The sequence below is a fragment of the Tamandua tetradactyla genome, chromosome 6 (genome assembly GCF_023851605.1).
Source record: "Tamandua tetradactyla isolate mTamTet1 chromosome 6, mTamTet1.pri, whole genome shotgun sequence".
NCBI lineage: Eukaryota > Metazoa > Chordata > Mammalia > Pilosa > Myrmecophagidae > Tamandua > Tamandua tetradactyla.
Genome location: NC_135332.1, coordinates 60,882,039 through 60,900,100, shown reverse-complemented (window position 1 = coordinate 60,900,100; position 18,062 = coordinate 60,882,039). Strand labels below are relative to the sequence as shown.

Sequence of the window (18,062 nt, the reverse complement as noted above, 5' to 3'; positions counted from 1 at the left end):
TATAGGAACCAGGGCCCTGGCGAGGCCGAGAGGGAGGGTGCGGACGGGCCTCTCCGGACCTCCGGCGGAGGCTTCAGGGTTGGAGGGAGCAGAAATGAGGGCCCTTTCCGAAGTCTGCAGAGCTTTTAGAGAGCGAGGAGGAAAAAGGTTAGTTGGGTCTTCCAGAGGGAGGAGAAAGTGTCAGCTTTTCTGGCTGCCACTCTGGGGAAGGTGGTAGGTTGCTTTCTGGGTGGTGGGCCTGGGAGGTCTTGCTGGGCTCAGGGAGTGCCCTGCCCTACTGGGACCGATACCAGCCCAGTAGGTCCCTTCCTTTCCTTACTTACCTTCTTTGAGCGCAATCCCTCAATAAATGACCAGGAGTTCCTCTCGCTGCAAAGAACCTGGAAAATTAACAGCTCAAAGACTTTCTTCCCCACCTCACACCCCTCAACCATGTTTCAAATATCCTGACATTACGACCCCTGGTAGACCCAAACACCATGAACTAGATATCTTGAGAGAAACCTAATGAGGCAGGGCAGTGAAAGCTTCATTTTCTCCAGCCTCCCTGTATAGGTGGAAAATAATAGGGATCCAGGACCACCAGTCCAGGTGTTAGGGTGCAATATGGAGTCCCCTAGAGACCCAGTATATGTGGGCATTTCCTTTTGAACCTTGTCCTTTCCAGGTGAATGCAGCCGCTTCCCCTCAGTATGTTCGCAGTTCATTTTCATTCTGACCTCAACTTGCTGAACTCTGGTGCCTGCTTTGAAACCCAGGGAACAGCAATGGAGGAGTGCTGAATAGGGACTTTGTAACATCAGAAGGACAATTCAGGGTTTAGGCTTTGCAGCCATCCAGGAATGGCATGAAGTCCCTGTGCAGGTCCCTATCTAGATCTTCTTGGATCAGGTCAGCATAAGCATTTGGCCCCCAGAAGGCTCTCTGGTAACTGGGTCAGAGCAAGGTAAATCTTTGAGCCAGACCCTCAAAAATGACTTGGCGCATTCCGTGATAGACTCGGATCTGTCTGTAACTACTTGTTGAAGAGTGCTTTGAAAACTACTGCTTTTTTCTTTTAAAACATTAACAATGTTTTAAAAAATGACTTGTAGCATTGATATTGGGGGGATGTGTAAGATGGGGTTCTAGTCCTGCTTTCCAATTGGAAAACCAAACCTCACAGAAGCATCTGATCCTTTCTTGATGTCTTCCTCTTCTTGTCTTCTAAGCCTACTCCTGCCTACATCCTCTGTACTCAGGACTGGGTGTTTGCAGCTTGCTGGTCTCCATTTTCTCTGGGGTCACCTGTTCTGTTATGTCCAAACAAAATGGCTCAAATTCCCATCCCACATAAGAAGTTTCTGGCCTTGTCCACACATACCCTTCATGGGTCACCTGTGTCTATAAATGAGAGTTTGTTTCATACCTACTTCCAAAATCAGTCTGTCCTTCAGCCTGCCTCTCTGTTGTCTCTTTTCACTTAGCACACTGTGAAGTCACATGACAGGGAATGAGTAACTGGGAACAGTAATCCAAGCTGCTGCTGAATGATACTAAACGAGTTAACACGTACACAACACTTAAGAACACTTCCTGGTACTTAGTCCTTGTATGTATCAGCTGCTATTATTCTATTCTTTACAGACTGTGGACAATTTCCAATGGAATGTCAGCATCGTGTGTCTAGCTACAGACTCTGGCCATATTCTAACTCAGACCTCAATCTCCAGTAGGGCTCCAAAGCCTCAAGACCCTTCCTCCCACTTTGTTTCTTTTTCTTTTTTAAGAACACACACTACCATTTTGTTCTTCTGCGTACCACAGGAGAGACCAAGGGTCTGATTTTGCCTAGGCCTTTGGTAGCAGTGGAGCCCCCATTTTCTACGTGCGCAGTTCAAAGCTACATTCTCTCCTCTCCTTCCAAAAAGGTGTTAGTGTTTTCTTCTTAAACACAAGAATAATTTCACCCCTTTTCTTTTCCTCGTGACAATTTGGCTCAAACTGCAGTCAGTTTAGAGGATAAAAATATCCATTTTTATCTGTCCTTTAAAGGCATCTACACATTGTACATACAAACATGACATTATCTATGTGATTTTAAACTGTATAAATCATATGATCTGATTTCAGTGTAGAAATCATATTATCCATTTTTCTAATTAGTAATTTGAGTACCCACCTAGCTCTATTTTTGGGAAGTCCAGCTCTTCCTTCTCTGAGTGCTGTCACTTGCTTCCATCGTTGTCCTAAGATCTAGCTGGGGAAACTTTGTCCTGCATAATTTAATGGCTCATTTCCTAGTGCTGCATAGGACACAACGGTGATACCTGGGCTTCCAAACTCTTCTAGCTCAGGTCACACAGGCTCAGCCAGGGTCCCCAGATCATGAGTGTGGTGCCAGGATGGCTGGCCCACAATACTGGGCCAGGTCTGGGTCCAACCTCAGCCGCCTGAGCCTTAGGGCTTTGATGTTGAGTCTGGTCGCACACCTTCTTCCCTCACAGAGTTCCCTTTTGGGGTTCTTTGGTGTTCTTTCCTGCTGGTAGATCACTATTGGAGCCTTCTCTGCCTTTCAGAGGACTTAATATTGAACAGTATAAAAAAGAATCGTGGTCTCAATCTGTTTTTATTTCCTAGTTAGTTTCTTGGACTCTTTAGGCAAATTTACCCGCTCATCTATCAACTTTGCATACCAAGAGAGTATTGGGGTAGGAAGAGGGAAATGAGCTAGCCTTTGTGAGCTACAAAACGGTGCCACAGAGGGAACTCTCAAGGTTCAGAGAAGAGTCAAAGAAGGTTTGCTTCCTAGGCAGCTTTCTCTGTCCATTCAGAGAGGGAAAAAGCTGGCACCTCTTTCCCGACCCTGGAAGGTATCCCCAACTCAAGGCTAAAGAGTCTGGTGAACTTTCCTCAGATTTACAGAGTCATCTTCAAACAGGCATACACTTATAGAGGTGGTTAGTTTGGGTTGTTTAAAAAATCTGGGCCAATGCACATTTTTCTGCAACTTGCTTTTCTCCCATAAGAACTATGTATCATTTAGATCTCTGAAGCTCAATAGTTACAGATCCAACTCATTCTTTAAAACAGCTGCATGGCTATCCATTGTATGACTGGTTCACAGTGTATTCAACCCTTCCTTGGTCAATGAGCATTTAGTTTCCAATTTTTTGATACATGATCAATATGACAAAGGACATCTTTGTACTTATAGCCACATGTACTGGTGGTGGTGGTGTTGTTTTTCTTATGGCTTTGAGTCCTTAAAAAGGGTGTGAAGAATAAGAGAACTGCCAGAGTTAAAAATAAACCCCAAACAAAATAAAACTAGCTAAGAAAACTAAACCAGGCACCAAAGCTGGGTTTCTTTACCTGTCAGGTAAAGGAAAACACCTGAGAAGACATTGACTGAGTAGTTCATGGAGGGGGATAAACCAGGGATTTTTTTCAACTGCTGGAAAGGGAGCATTCGCAATATTTGTGCTAATTAAGAGTTAAAATTTGTACCCTGGAGAGGCTGGTATGAGTCCACAGGTTTGCAGCAGTTAGTTGAAACAAGTCCCCTGTTCCTTAGAGAGTCTTAATTTAGGTCCACTAAGGGTCTGGCATACCAAGGTTCATGGTCATTTAAAAACTGCTGCTGAGCCCCTTCCACCTTCCCCCACCCTCCCTTTCCAACCTCTGTTCAGCTCCTAGCTGGATTCCAACCGCTGTGGCAGCTGCTGTACAACCGTTTTCAGGACTCAAGGAATCACAGACGCTGTTCTCAGGATGGTGATCCGTGTTTATATTGCATCTTCTTCAGGTTCTGCGGCGATTAAGAAGAAACAGCAAGATGTGCTTGGCTTCTTGGAAGCCAACAAAATTGGATTTGAAGAAAAAGGTATTGCAGCCAATGAGGAGAATCGGAAGTGGATGAGAGAAAATGTACCTGAAAACAGTCGACCAGCCACAGGGTATCCACTGCCACCTCAGATTTTCAATGAAAGCCAGTACCGTGGGGACTATGATGCCTTCTTTGAAGCCGGAGAAAATAATGCAGTGTATGCCTTTTTAGGCTTGACAGCACCTCCTGGTACAAAGGAAGCAGAAGCCCAGGCAAAGCAGCAAGCATGAACCTTAAACATTCTGCCTTAACCATCCTGAAACAGGCGTCTCCATTGTTTTTATAAAATAGCAAAATTATCTTGGCTTCAAAAGATTTAGGCTTAATATTGAATAATATATTAGTTAACAGTTTTCCATGTAAACAATCAAAATGGATACATGATTAAAGTATAAATGGTATGAGGAGAATAGGGGCAAAAAAAATTTTAAATAGCTGTCCTAGTAGAGCAGTATTATCTGCCAAGACATTTTATGTGCTTCATTAATTTCAAAAAGCAAACACTCATCTTTTTTTTGGTATTATTGCAGCATAAATATATTTGTAGCTCAACTTATTAAATATTGAGGAATTTTCAAAGGAGAGTTTGAGAGAGAATCTGTTTCTTGTACCCAAATTGCTTCATTAACTTTAGTGAACATGAACATGTACAATTTAAATGTTATATTAATGTGATTAAAAATTGTTTCAGGTAAAATTTATGATGTGTCAATCATTGTAATATCTTATAATAATTATAACATTCCCACTCTTTTGTAGATGCATCTTTTGTGTACTGAATCACAAGTTTTGCAGGTTTCTAAATTGAATCTTTCATTCCACACTTCAGAGATTAGGATAGATAGTCTCCCATAACAAAGCAATAGATGCATTTAGTTGATAAGTTATTTCCTTAACTACACAGCAATGATGGAATCATGTTTCTAAGTTGCTCACTCCGGTGAAATAGGTATATGCGTATCATGGAAGTGGATGGAAAGTAAGTTTAAAATGGCACCCTTTTGCAAAGAGCTCACACTCTATATAAGCTATTCTAAAATAAGCTGCCATTCATTGCTTGAGATTGATTTTACTTAAGGAGGTCTAAAGATGAATTGAAAACTCTTAATGGTTCCTCCCCACTTTAAAGTACTTTGAGCCATGAATTTCAATATCTCCCAGATACCTGATTTTTTTTTTTCAGGTTAGACCTCTGTTGCTTGTGTCCATTAATCTAAGCAGAGTTAATAACCTTATCCAGAAGATATAAATAGTTTCCTTTAATTCCACACTACTTTATTACTAAAAGCAAATACCTTTAAATTACTTTATTATATCAATTGATGTATGTAAGTCTATGTTCTTTGCCAAAATCAACATATAATGGATCCATGGCTTTGTTTACTGAGATTCTAAGTTGATGTAATGCTTTCAAATAAACTCGGTACTTTTAGAAATAAAAAAAAAAAACAAAAAAAAACTGCTGCTGATTAGAAGCAGTTGTGATGAAACATGCCATTCAGTTTGGATATTTGTGACAAGGGCTGCTAGAAGTATAAAATGGCCTTTGACGTGGAATTATCTCCTTACCTGGGATTAACACGTAAAAGAGTATGTGTGGGGGGACATGGAGTTCTTTTGTGATTTTTGAGGAGCAGGTACAGTAGAGAGATGGGGGTAGAATGCAGAGAGAATGTAACATTGGCTGGCAAGGGGAAAGAGAGAGGCCTGGAGATAGTGACTAGTAAGCCAGTACGAAGGAGAGATTGAAGCTGCAAGAGAATGAGGGAGGACCCTGAGGGAGGAGGTGAAATCCGAGACCCATAACCAGCCTTGGATCACGCATTCTCAAAGGCAGACAACATCTTAGGTATTACAATGGTTTGTGACCTTCAGTGGGCCACAGCAACATAAAGAGAGAAGCAGTATAATTGTGAGATTAAATTTTCCTGGAATTGGGGGTGGAAGAGTGATTAAGAAAAGAAAGTCTTAAAAGGTTCCAGAAGGAGACCAGTATGGGAAAAAGGTTGAGAAACCTGGCCTTTGATGGAAGGGGAGACAATTCTTCCTTTGCAAAAGGAGGTAAAGGGGAAAGAATGAGAGTGGCAGCCAGGAAACTTGAAAATTGGGTATGGGGGAACATTTCATCTGATGATGTGTATTTCCTCTATGAAGTGGTTGGCAAGGGGCTGGCTTCTCAGGCCGAAGGGGATAGGCACATCATAGATAAGAGAGAGGAGAAAATTTGGCTTGGACTCAGGAAAATCAGGGACTGAAAACTAATTGGAGAGCTGTAATAGGAGGGCTGCACAAGGTAGAGACCCTGGCTGAGGTGGGTGGCCAGGAATTTACCTGTTTGCACAGGTGTGTGATTCCCTAACAGTACTCACTGTTTGGATGCAATTGTAAGAAAACTACAAGGTTGGATCCATCCAGAGCATCAAGGGATGGAGCCAGGACCCTGAGGCCCTGCCTCTCAGAGAATGACAGGAGCCCCTCCCCTGCACTTAGCTTCCCAGTTGTCAGTGGTGGAACAGATATGAACACCTGGCCTCATTCTTAGAGATTCACTTCGCACTGTCAGTTAATGTGGTGTCAAAACAAGGCTCCTGACCCATTTCCAACCAGATTGGTATTTCTAAGCTATATTGCTTTGCTTGTTCGCAGCTCTCCTCAACATTTCCTTCAGTCCCAAATGCTAGTCTCCATTTCTCAGGGACTTAACATCCAATCCCTGGCCCCTCTTTTAAGAGCTGAGCTGGAAGGCCAGGCCCAGGGTTTCTTGGGCTTCTCACTCCATCTTGGAGAAACAAAGGTTCAAGGACCAGTGAACTGTGAGGTCCACAAGAGTGTGGCTACCCTGTCTCTGGGATCCCTCCCAACACCCCTTAACATCCCAAGCTCTGTTTATCTTTCTCTTTGCCCTGTTTACCTTGTAATCCTGCACTGCTCAAATTTCTTAGATTGATTACTAGATTAATTGTCATATTTTGCCTGCTGCTGGTCTCACTGTTCCATCCTGTGCTGAACCATATTTAAAAGTTTTCATTAATACAAAGCCGTTCCATGCATTAGACTTTTAGTGAAGGTTTTCAAGGGCAATAGCCAGGACTGGAACTGGGGTGAGCAGAGTGAGACCCTTGCCTCAGGCACAAAATTAAAGGGGACACCAAAAGTAAAATCAGTAATCAAGTAATATGTTAATGCAATATTTTTTTAATTTATTAATTAAAAAAAATTAAGAAACCAAATAAAACATCAAGATATATAATCAGTAATTCACGATATCATCACTTACTTGCATATTCATCATTTCTTAGAACATTTGCATTAATTCAGAAAAAGAAATAAAAAGACAATAGAAAAAGAAATAAAACGAACACAGGAAAGAAAAGGAAAAAAAAAAAAGATTATACCTACCATACCCCTTACCCCTCGCTTTCATTGATCACTAGCATTTCAAACCAAATTTATTTTAGCATTTGTTCCCTCTTTAATGCAATATTTTTTCACTCTTTAATGCAATTTCACTCTTTAATGCAATATTTTTAAAAAGCAAATATAAAAATTTCACTCTTTAATGCAATATTTTTTAAAAAGCAAATATAAAAATTCATGCTGAACAAAATATCAAATTTAAAGTTGTAAATAAAAATAAAAATTTTTTGCAACTATTCCTACCGCAGGAAATTTCTGTTTGGTTGACTTAACCTACGGTGTCCCCATCACAAACCCACAGGGTCCTTGTTGCAAAAGTTCCTTAGTTTATTTTCTTTCTGTTTATTCCCAGGCCCTCTCATCTCACCTCCCATCTCTACCCTCTTCCCAGCAACAGGCTATGTGAGGACATCCAGGATTCCCCTCATTTTATAACGCAAAAGAACTAATCTCTTATTCTCTGGCCTCCCTTCCAAACTCTGCTTCCTGGCTTTCCAAAACCAAAATGGCTCTTTGAGGTGTTTCATAAACAATGGCCCACCTCCTACTTTAGGAGTATAAACAATTGGATATCCAAGAGCAGATTCTTAGGCATCACTGTCTTCTCCAGTAGTGCCTGTAAATTGAAGAAAGCAGAGATTGACTGTCTTAAAATGCATACTTGCCCCTCCTTCCCCAAAGAACAATGGGTGACAATCAGGTGTGTATTTGATGGAAGTAAGAAAATTAGCGTGCCTAATTTAATCTTACAAAACTCTGGGAACTAAATACCATTATTCCAATATTATAAAAGAGGGAAAGGGATGTGTCCAGAGTCACACAATAAATAGGTGAAAGAAACTTGGAAGTGTCATGGGCTTGATTTGCGTTTTCATTACGGAGTTTTCCTTCGACTCTTTGATGTTTGTTGGCTTCTGCTCTTATCAGTACAACAAATCCACTCCCAACTTCCAAAGCTTATTGATGACCTCTTGATTCTTTATTTTTTTTGCTTGGTTGGACATAAACGTTTATTTCTGTGAGGTGTATATCCAGGAGTGTAATTGCTGGGTCGTAGGATAAACCCAATGCTTGCATGTTTATTTATTTATTACAGCAGTTGTAGGTTTTACAGAAAAATCACTCAGAAGGTGCAGTTCCCACATACTTCCGCCTCCCCCCACACACACACCAAAATGTTTCCTGTTATTAACGTCTTGCATGACTGTGATTCACTTGTTACATTTAATAAATCAATGTTATTACAATTATATTAGTTACTGAAGTCTATAGTTTACAGTAGAGTTCACTCTTTGTGTTGTACAGTTCTACTTAAATTTTTTATGTGATAGAATCTATACAACATAAAGTTTCCTATTTTAACCACTTTTAAGTAGTGCTGTTAGTTGCATTCACAACCAGCCTCTTGATTCTGAAATCTCACAGCTTTTTCTGAGTTCTTGTGGCCTATCTCTGTGTTGCTTTGACTTAGGACTGGCTCTAGAGTGTGTGGGGTCTCAGGCAGATATTTTTTTGTGTGGGACCTCTGTCTATATGAATAATTTGATTAAAAAGCCTATTACAAAATTCTTGAGCCCACTTGAGGTATGGTGATTTATCAGTGAATATTTAGAATAATGGATAAGAGGAAATGCATATTTTTTTATTGTGCAACCCTTGTATGTGGAGCCTGGTATGGACATATACTCCAGTTCTTTTCTAAGGAGTGCTTTGGAGGCACATTTTTTTGAGATCTTGATTATCTGAAAATGTCATTATTCAACTCACATTTGATTGTTAGTTTGTCTAGGAATAGAATCCGGGATGGGAAATAAATTTCTCTCAGAATTTTGAAGGTGTTCTATTAATGAAAGTATAAGCTAATCAGTAATAACAAAGAAGCCCCAGAATACAGTGATTTAAACATCTAATTTAGTAGTTCCTGTATTGTCACTTCTAGTAGCCATTTCTCGTTTTCACTACTTTCTTGGAGACTTCTGCAGTTTCATCTCCATGTTTTTTTTTTTTTGTTTTTTTTTTTTTTTTAAATCATAGACTTTAATATCTCAAAAGAAAAAAGATGAAATAGGTTTCTCTAAAAAAAGAATGTCAAATACAGAATTACCTAATATATGTAAGAAATACATCTTATATGGAAAGATATTTTATTACCATTTTACTATATTACATATTAGTAAATACACCAGATCATATTTTCTCAAATGGCAAATAAGGCAAAAGATAACATTACTCTGAGTCCTAAACAGAACTTGGAAATCATCTCTCTTTTGGGGGATTCAGTTTCCTTCGACGTCTGTGATACTGTCCATGAGGATACCAACGGTGCTTAGTAGTAAAGAACATTTTGCTAAGCTGTTCTATCATGGGTCCTTGCTTAAGATTTTCTTCTTGTTCTTCTAATCTGGTTTTCAGCACTTGGTCATGTGTTTCTTCATTATTATGCACAGGATCTGGTTGAGGGATAGGTTTTGTGTGTTCATATGGAATATCCACAGAAGGGTGATAACATACTATCGTCCTGCCATTGGATGTCAAAGCAAGTTCTACTTTGCAATTATAGTCATCTGGAAGAGAAGAGTATGTAGATTTATGACACATGCGAAATAAAGCTCCATTTTGGATTGGAAGTAAATGTTTCAAGACAGTCCTACTTGATATCGCCCATTTTACTGCTGCTACTGCCATGGTGAATCAAGGTATATACAGGGTGGTATAAAAAGATGTTCTGAAGAGAAACTGCTTTAAAAATCTGCTTCTAGGCACACATATTTTCAAGCCTCCACAGAGGTTCACCGCGAAGCCGCCATCTTGTCCCCCTCATCTCCATGTTTTTTATTGAATTAAAAAAAAAATTGCCATTGAATCGTCTCGGTCTTGCTCTTTGTTACTTTTAGATACTTATTTCAAGAATACTAAATCTTCTCTGCTGTTTCTGGGCATGGTATTTATAGTTTTAAAAAATCTTCTGCTCCTGTTTTCTCTGAGTTCTTTCTTCTTTTTAAATGTTTGATGATCCTTGGCTTTCTCTTCATATTTCATAGCGAGGCACTAAAAAGGCAGTTGTGCCCATTGGAGAGGCTTCTCAAAGTGGTGGACTTTATTGGGTACGGGACACTCAGTGGTCTGTATCTATAGGTCTTTTTTATTGGGATAGTTGGTTTCTCCAGAGACAGCCCTCCTAATTTCCTGTTGGGGGTATAAGCCTGACCATTAGCATTATTGGAACCATTTTGAAGAAAACTGAATGGAATGCATCATCTATGTGTTGGCTTTCACTTAGTGTTGGGGATTGAATCATGTCCCTCACAAAGGACAAGTTCAAGTCTTAATCCATGGGAATGAGCCCACTTGTAATTAGGACCTTTAAAGATGCTATTATTAGTTAAATATGAACTCATCTGTGAATAGAATCTTCAAAGAACCTACTTAGGTAAGGCCAAATTAAATCAGGGTGAGGCTTGGTTCATATGGCTAGAGACCCTAGAAGACAGAGGAAATTCAGATGCAGAAGTCAGAAGCCAGAAGTCATTAGAAGGCAGAACTCAGAGAAAGCTGCACAAGGAGACCAAGGAGGCATTGCCATATGAGGCAAAGATACAGGCTAACACCAGAACACTGCAGACTCTGGAAGAAAGTATGGGCTGTTGAGACCTTGATTTTGGACTTCTGGTCTCCAAAACTGTGAGATAATAAATTTCAGCTTCCAAAATATGGATGTATGTCTTATCTACTCTTGTATCATTTTCATCTATTCTGTCTGTCCTAATGGGTTTATGGCTTTCTTTAAAATTCCTTAACTCGCATTTTAGTAGGGGTGGGGGGAGGGGAGGAGAAAGAGCAAAGAAAGGAGCAGAGGTTCAAGCTTTCACAATTAAATTGCAAGAACATCATTTCCTTAAAGATTGCCTCTCTTCAATTTTTTTCTATTCTCTTTCCTGAACTTCTAGATGGGTATCAGAACTTCTGGATCTATTCTTTATGTTTCTCAACTTGCCTTCCTCACTTTATAAAGCCTTATTTCTGTGTTTTGCACTTTCAGAGAATTCCTTGACCTAGCCTTCCAAATTCACTCTTCAGCTGTATCTGTCTTGTTGGTGAGCTTTTTTTTTTTCTTTTTCTTTTTCTTCTTTGCAGGCACTGGGAATCAAACCTGGGTCTCTGGGATGGCAAGCGAGAATTCTGCCACTAAGCCACCATCACACTGCCCGCCACTGAGTTTTAATTTCAATAATTATAATTTTTCATTGCCAAGATCTCTAATTGCATCTCTTAGTAACTTCCAGTTCTTATTTCATGATGCTACTACCTGCCCTTTTATCTTTACAGGAATTTATTATACTTATTTTAAAGTTCTACTCCAATACCTTATTAATTCTGTTTCATTGGGCATAGGTTCCTCCAATTTTCGAATTTGTTGTCTCTTTTATTGTGTTGGAAATTCTCAACTGTTCAGTGATTCTTCTTTTTGTGAGCTCCTCTTCAAAGGTGATATTATTTGCTACACTGTCTCCTGCCTGAACTTACCCGCCCAGCTGGGGAGAGGAACCTGGCACTGCTGTATCATTTCCACTGAAAGTTGGGTATGTGTGGGATGGGCTGCTAGTGAGGTACGTGGGAGCTTGGTGATGAGGGCGTGAGTGCTGTATATTCTCTGTGGATGGCTTTTGTATACCAGATCTCAGGGCATAGTATTGCTTCCTCCTGAGGGAGAAGTCTTTATATCCCTGTTGATATTCTAGCATAGAGTTTCCCTTTTCAATCGAATCCAGTATGATTTCTATTTGTTAACATGTTCTCTCTTTCTCTTCCACCAAGCACTCACTTCCTAGTTTTGGAACATAGTTATTAATTTATTTACAATATATTTCATGTTGTTTCTATGAGTAGGGTTTGGTATAGGAGAGTAGACTCCAGTATGTATCAGTATGTATCCGTCTTGGAACCAACACTGGCTATTTATTCTATACCAAAGCCCCATGTATCAGTGAGTGAAAAGATGTTATAAAACAACCTTGTAATTCTTAAACTATGGCTTGAGAAGCAAAAAGTAGTTTAACTAATATATCTTGCTTCACCAGTTTGTTACATAATTAGGTCACATTCCTTTTAATATTTAGAATAAAATATCCTGCACCCTCACCCTGCCTAATAGGATATGTCCTTTTTCCTTCTCCAGTATCCTTCTTCCAGGATAGTGGAGTACTTACTTTGGCCAGATGCTCTTCTAAGAGCTATATATATGTGTATATCAATTCACACTCCAGATTTCTTGGCAAAGCTTATTCAGTTTGAGTTAGTACTCGTTATTATTTTGAGGAGTACAAAATCTGAAAACTTGTTCTATCAGCCGGAGATTCCTGTTCTCCTTGCCTGTTGTGTTTATTCGTTTATAGCGTTACTTGTGAATCTCAGGCTGTTGATTTTTCTCCATGTCTACTGCTAAACAATCCATTGAGTGCTGGTCACTGAGAGTTTCACGTCCTTATGGACAGTGATTGGTTCAGAGGTGGACATACGGCCCAGGATGGGCTAATCAGAGCCAAAGAGATTCACTTCTGGGATTTGATAGAGACCCAGAGAACCAAGTTATTGTTTTTACTGAGGCTGCCAAGCTGTTGACTCCAGTAGCTCCTACTTGCAGAAAGCCTATTAGAGACTAAAACCAACATAAGGGGAAACAAAAACAAAGTTTGGTTGGAGGGAGGGAGAGAGAGAGCCCGCGTGAGTCCTGATGACACTGTTTGAATCCCCTTGATCCAGCCACACCTGAGATCAGCTACTTCAGACCTTAAAAGAAGTGATAGGAACCAATGAATGCCATTTCTTTTTTTAAAAGAAACTTTGAATTGGCTTTCAGTTACTTACGAACAAGAGTCCTGCCTAAGGAAAAGATAAGGCAGAGAGCTACAGTCTCTAGCTCGAGTACCTGGACACCTATGGATAGGATCCAAGAGATGGTGACTTAAAACAATGTGCCACCCTGTGAGGGCTGTTTTCCCCAGGGAACTCAGAATCTATGCAAGTGAGCTTGGGTGTGGAGTGAATTTCTTATATCCTCAGACCTGGGGCCTTTCCAGATGGAACTTGTCTCTGAATTACTGGGACCTTCTCCCCTCAGGGATGGGGTCTTGGCATCTCCTGGCTTATTTTATTTTATTTTTTAAAAATATTTCTAGAACTTCTCTGGGTGAGTTAGCCAGTTTAAAAAGTACTTGCCTTTGGGTATGAGAAGACCATTTGCCTAGTAACTGCCTTATATTTTCACTTTGACTCATTATTTAATATTTCTCTTTTTATTCCTTATGTAATTCCAAGTAGCAACTCTGTTGTTTTTTCTCTTGGAAAATTGATTTTTGGGGGGGATTGAGTTTTGTTCTGGTGCCTGCCCACTGAGCTTAAGAGGGATGGCGAGAAAGTTGTTTCTACAAGTCCTAGAGGAGATACTTTATTCAAGTAGGTCACCTTGATTTGGCTCCTCCAGTTTAATTTGTATTTGTTCACAGATAATATTCTGAATCTTTCTATCACTAGATAAAGAGCTCTGTTTCACTGGCCAGCTAGTTTGTGTTCATTTTATATTAATATTTGTTATCTTTTGTGTAGCACCTCGCATCTGGAAGTGTTTATTTGAGCAGCAGCCATAGTTAACAAATACTTTGGGGGGATGTATTTTGGGTGTTGTTTTCTAAACCTTCCTTCAACAAATCCACTCCGAAGTGTAATCTGAGAGCAGTTAGGGTCCCTATTTAACATCAAGAAGTGTCACATGAAGGCAGTGATATCACACAGTTTTCCCTGATGTGCACACTCCAGAAATACCACATCTCCTGCCCAGGTCCTAGTGTCCTAGTGTCACCAACATTTAAGGAAAAAAAAAAAAAAAGCTAAATTCAGTGATTTATTTCAGAAAATAATTGCTTTATTTTTTTAAAATAAACTTTAAGTTTTATAATAGTTTTAGATGTGCAGGCAAACTGTAAAGACAGTACCGTGTTTATCACCAATATTTTGAAGTTTGTTTTAAAATGTTTAAATTGGGAGTTCTCTTGGGGGTCACTTGGTGATCACCCTGTAATTTGTCTACTGGCTCAGTGGACTATTTCAGGCAGTAACTGCGTATCAATCTTGGAATGGACTGTAGCAAGAAACTTATATTAAAGAAGCATTTTCGCCTTATAATAACTGTGCGACTGTAGTTGCTTCCTGATTTCTGATGCTGTATACTTCTCCAAAGTGATTGAACAACATAAATAGGCTTCTAGGTTTCCAGCTACCAGCCTTTGAGGGTCGTATGAAGATACACGGCTTATGAATATTACAGACAAAATAATGCTAGCAAGGTTTCTGTGAATGTATTAGATATATCCTATAATTGGATTTTTATATTAAAATGGCCAAGTAGGTCATAGTTCATAAAAAAATTTTACTGCGTCTTGAAAAGATTTTGTTCTTTTCTTATTCATAAAGTTATATAGCTGTATTGCCTTTTTTGTTTTATTGTGAAGTGGGTTTAAATAAACTTTATTGAGGTATAGTTTATATACAATAAAATACATTCATTTTAAATGTGCATTCCCATGAGTTGTGACAAATTAATACACATCACATAAATACATGGAACATTTTCATTACCCTGTAATGTTCCTTTGTCCTGTCACCTACCCTGACCCCAGGCAACCACTGATCTGCTTTTGTCACTATAGATTAGATGCCTTTTCTGGAGTTATACATAATGGTATCATGTATCATACACAGTGTTCTCTTTTGTGTCTGGTTTTATCTTCTCAGCATGATGTTTTAATCATGCACCCACTTTACCACAGGTGTCAGGTATCAGTAGTTTTTGTTTTAGAGAAGTTGTATGTTTACAGAAAAATCATGCTTAAAATATATGTTTACAGAAAAATCATGCTTAAAATACGCAGTTTCCATATACCACCTATTATTAAGACCTTGCACTAGTGTAGTACATTTATTACAATTCATGAAAGAACACTTTTCTAGTTGTACTATTAATATAGTCCATCGTTTAAAATAGGAGTCACTGTGTTGTACAGTCCTATGTATTTTTTCAATATGGTTACTGAGATATCTTCATGCCCATATAGTCCAAAGTATACAATCAGTGGCTCTCAATGTCATCATATAGTTGTGTATTCGTCACCATGATCATTTTAGAACATTTGCATCACTCTAAAAACAGGAATAACAAGAAAAAAGAGAAAACATATACATCCCATGGCCCTTGCCCCTTCCCGTTGACTATTAGTATTTCAATTTACCCAATGTTTTTACTCCTGTTATTTATTTATTTGTGCTTAATATTTTAAAAAGATTTATTGAGATATAATTGATATATAGTTAATAATGCATATTTAAGTGTACAGTGTGATAAGGTTTTATGTATGTACACACCCCTGAAACAGCACCACCCAAAAGATAATGAACACATATCCATAACCCCCAATGGTTTCCTTTTGTTCCTCTGTAATCCCTCTCTTCTGCCCCTCTTGAACTCCCTAACCCCATCTCCAGGCAGCCACTCCTCTGCTTTCTGCCACTACAGTTTACTTTGTATTTTCTGGACTTTTATATAAATGGAATCTTATAGCATGTACTCATTTCATCTGGCTTTCTTCAGTTGGGTTAATTATTTTGAGATTTACCCTTGTTGTAGCATATATCAGTCATTCATTATATATCAATCATTCATTACTTTTTATTGCAGATAATATTCCACTGTATGGAAATATCACAGGTTATCTTTTCACCAGTGGATTGACATTAGGATTGTTCCCAGTTTTGGGCAATCACAAATAAAGCTACTATAAACATCTGTGTACTGGTCTTTGTAAGGACATATGCTATCATTTCTATAGGGTAGATGCCTAGAAGAGAAATAGTTGAACCATATTGTAAGTACATGTTGAACATTTCAAGAAACTGCTAAACTGCCTTCCAAAGTGGGTACACCGTTTTTACATTTCAACCAGGAGACTGCGAGAGCTCTAGTTCCTTCATGTCTCTCCCAACCAGCCCTGGCGTGGTCAGTCTTTTTAATTTTAACCATTCTAATAGGTGTGTATAGTAGTAGCACATTATAGTTGTAATATGCATTTCCATAATGAATTATCAAGTTGAGCATATTTTATAGGCATATTTGCCCTCCATACGTCTTCTTTGTTACCGTATCTATTCAGATCTTTACCCATTTTTAAATTGGGTTCTTTATTTTCTTATTATTGAATTTTGTATATTCTTTGTAGGCACAGGATATAAATTCTTTATAAAACATATGATTAATAAATATTGTCTCCCAGTCTGAGGCCTATATCTTCATTCTCTTAATACTGTCTATTTGAAGAAGACGTGTTTTCAATATGGATGAAGTCTAATTTATCCATTTTCTCCTTTATGGATTGTGTATTTGATATTGTATTTAAAGAATCTTTTCCTGACTAAAGGTTTTCTTTTATGTTTCCTACAAGAGATTTTTACAACTCTAGGTTACTCATTTATGTCAATTATCCATTTTGAGTTCATTTCTGATTTTGGTGTGAAGTATAAACTGAAGTTCATTATTTTCCATATGGGTATTTAACTTTTATTGAAAAGACTATTGGGCAGGCCACGGTGGCGATTCCCGGTGCCTGCCCATGTAAAAAAAAAAAAAAAGACTATTGCTTCTCCATGGAATTTCCCTATGTCAAAACTTGTCGATATATATGTGGTTTATTCCTGGATGGTCTGTTCTGTTCTGTGGCTCTATTTGTCAATATTGATATGAATATCACACCGATTTGAATTACTGTGGTTTCATAATAAGTCTTGAAATATGGTATTATTAGTCCTCCAACTTTGTTTTTCTTTTTCAAAGTTGCTTTAGCCATTCTAGAGCCTTCATTTCTCCCTATGAATTTTAGAACTGATTTATCAATTCTACAGAAAAACCTTCAGGACTTTCAGATTGCATTGACTCTATAGATCACCTTGTAGAAAAACTGACATCTTAACAATATTGAGCCTTCTGACTCATGAACAATATTCGTCTCTTTATTAGACCTTCTTTAATTTATTTCAGCAGTATTTTATAGTTTTCAGTGTACATGTATTTCACATCTTTTATCAGACTTATCCCTTAGTATTTTATATTTTTAATGCTATTGTAAATAGTATTTAAAAATTTGGTTGTCAGTATATAAAATATAGTTTATTTTAGTGTATTGATCTTGCATACAGGAGCCTCAGTAATCTCACTGATAGTTCTTTGGGTTTTTTTTTTGTGTGTGTGTGTGTGTGTAGATTCCATCACAATTTCTACACAGAGAATTCCTCCTTGCACATAATGAATGTCTTTTATTTCTTTTTCTTGCCTTATTGCACCGAGTGGAACCTCCAATGCAATGTTGAATATAGTTGGTGAGAATGATATTCTAGTCTTCTTCAGATCTTAGAGGGAAAGCATTTAGTCTCTCACTATGAAGTAAGATATTACCTGTGAGATTTCAGAGATGCCATTTATTGAGGAGGTTCCCTTCTATTTCTAATTTGTTGAGTTTTTCAAGACTGGATATTGAATTCTGTCAAGTGCTTTTTCAGTATCTTATCCAGATAATCGTATATAGTTCTTTTTTACTTTATGTGATCATTACATTTAATGATTTCTGCTGTTGAGCCAATCTTGCATTACTGGCATAAATCCTATGAACGTTTTATGCACAGTGATAGCAATTTGCTAAAATTTTATTAAGAATAATTGTATCTATGTTCATCAGAG

The 18,062-nt window shown here is 38.4% G+C and overlaps 1 protein-coding gene and 1 pseudogene across 11 annotated transcripts in view; one reads left to right on the top strand and one right to left on the bottom strand.

Annotated features, from left to right (window-relative positions):
* LOC143688112 (adapter SH3BGRL pseudogene) overlaps positions 1 to 18,062 on the top strand; it is a 47,004-nt pseudogene that overhangs the window by 15,493 nt on the left and 13,449 nt on the right. For 3 of the 10 annotated variants that reach the window (XR_013177834.1, XR_013177832.1, XR_013177829.1), the window contains exon 3: positions 3,788 to 3,897. The exons of 1 other annotated variant lie outside the window; for it this stretch is intronic. The product of XR_013177834.1 is annotated as an adapter SH3BGRL pseudogene, transcript variant X9 (transcript). Of the gene's footprint in view, positions 1 to 5; positions 148 to 3,671; positions 5,311 to 18,062 lie in introns of those variants that run through there. 6 more of the 10 variants (XR_013177835.1, XR_013177833.1, XR_013177827.1 and 3 more) reach the window with 5 other exon arrangements.
* On the bottom strand, positions 9,413 to 10,096 carry LOC143686078 (large ribosomal subunit protein mL42). The gene has a single exon (XM_077163121.1). The coding sequence runs from the start codon at positions 9,968 to 9,970 to the stop codon at positions 9,542 to 9,544; it is 429 nt and encodes a 142-aa protein (XP_077019236.1). The 5' UTR covers positions 9,971 to 10,096; the 3' UTR covers positions 9,413 to 9,541.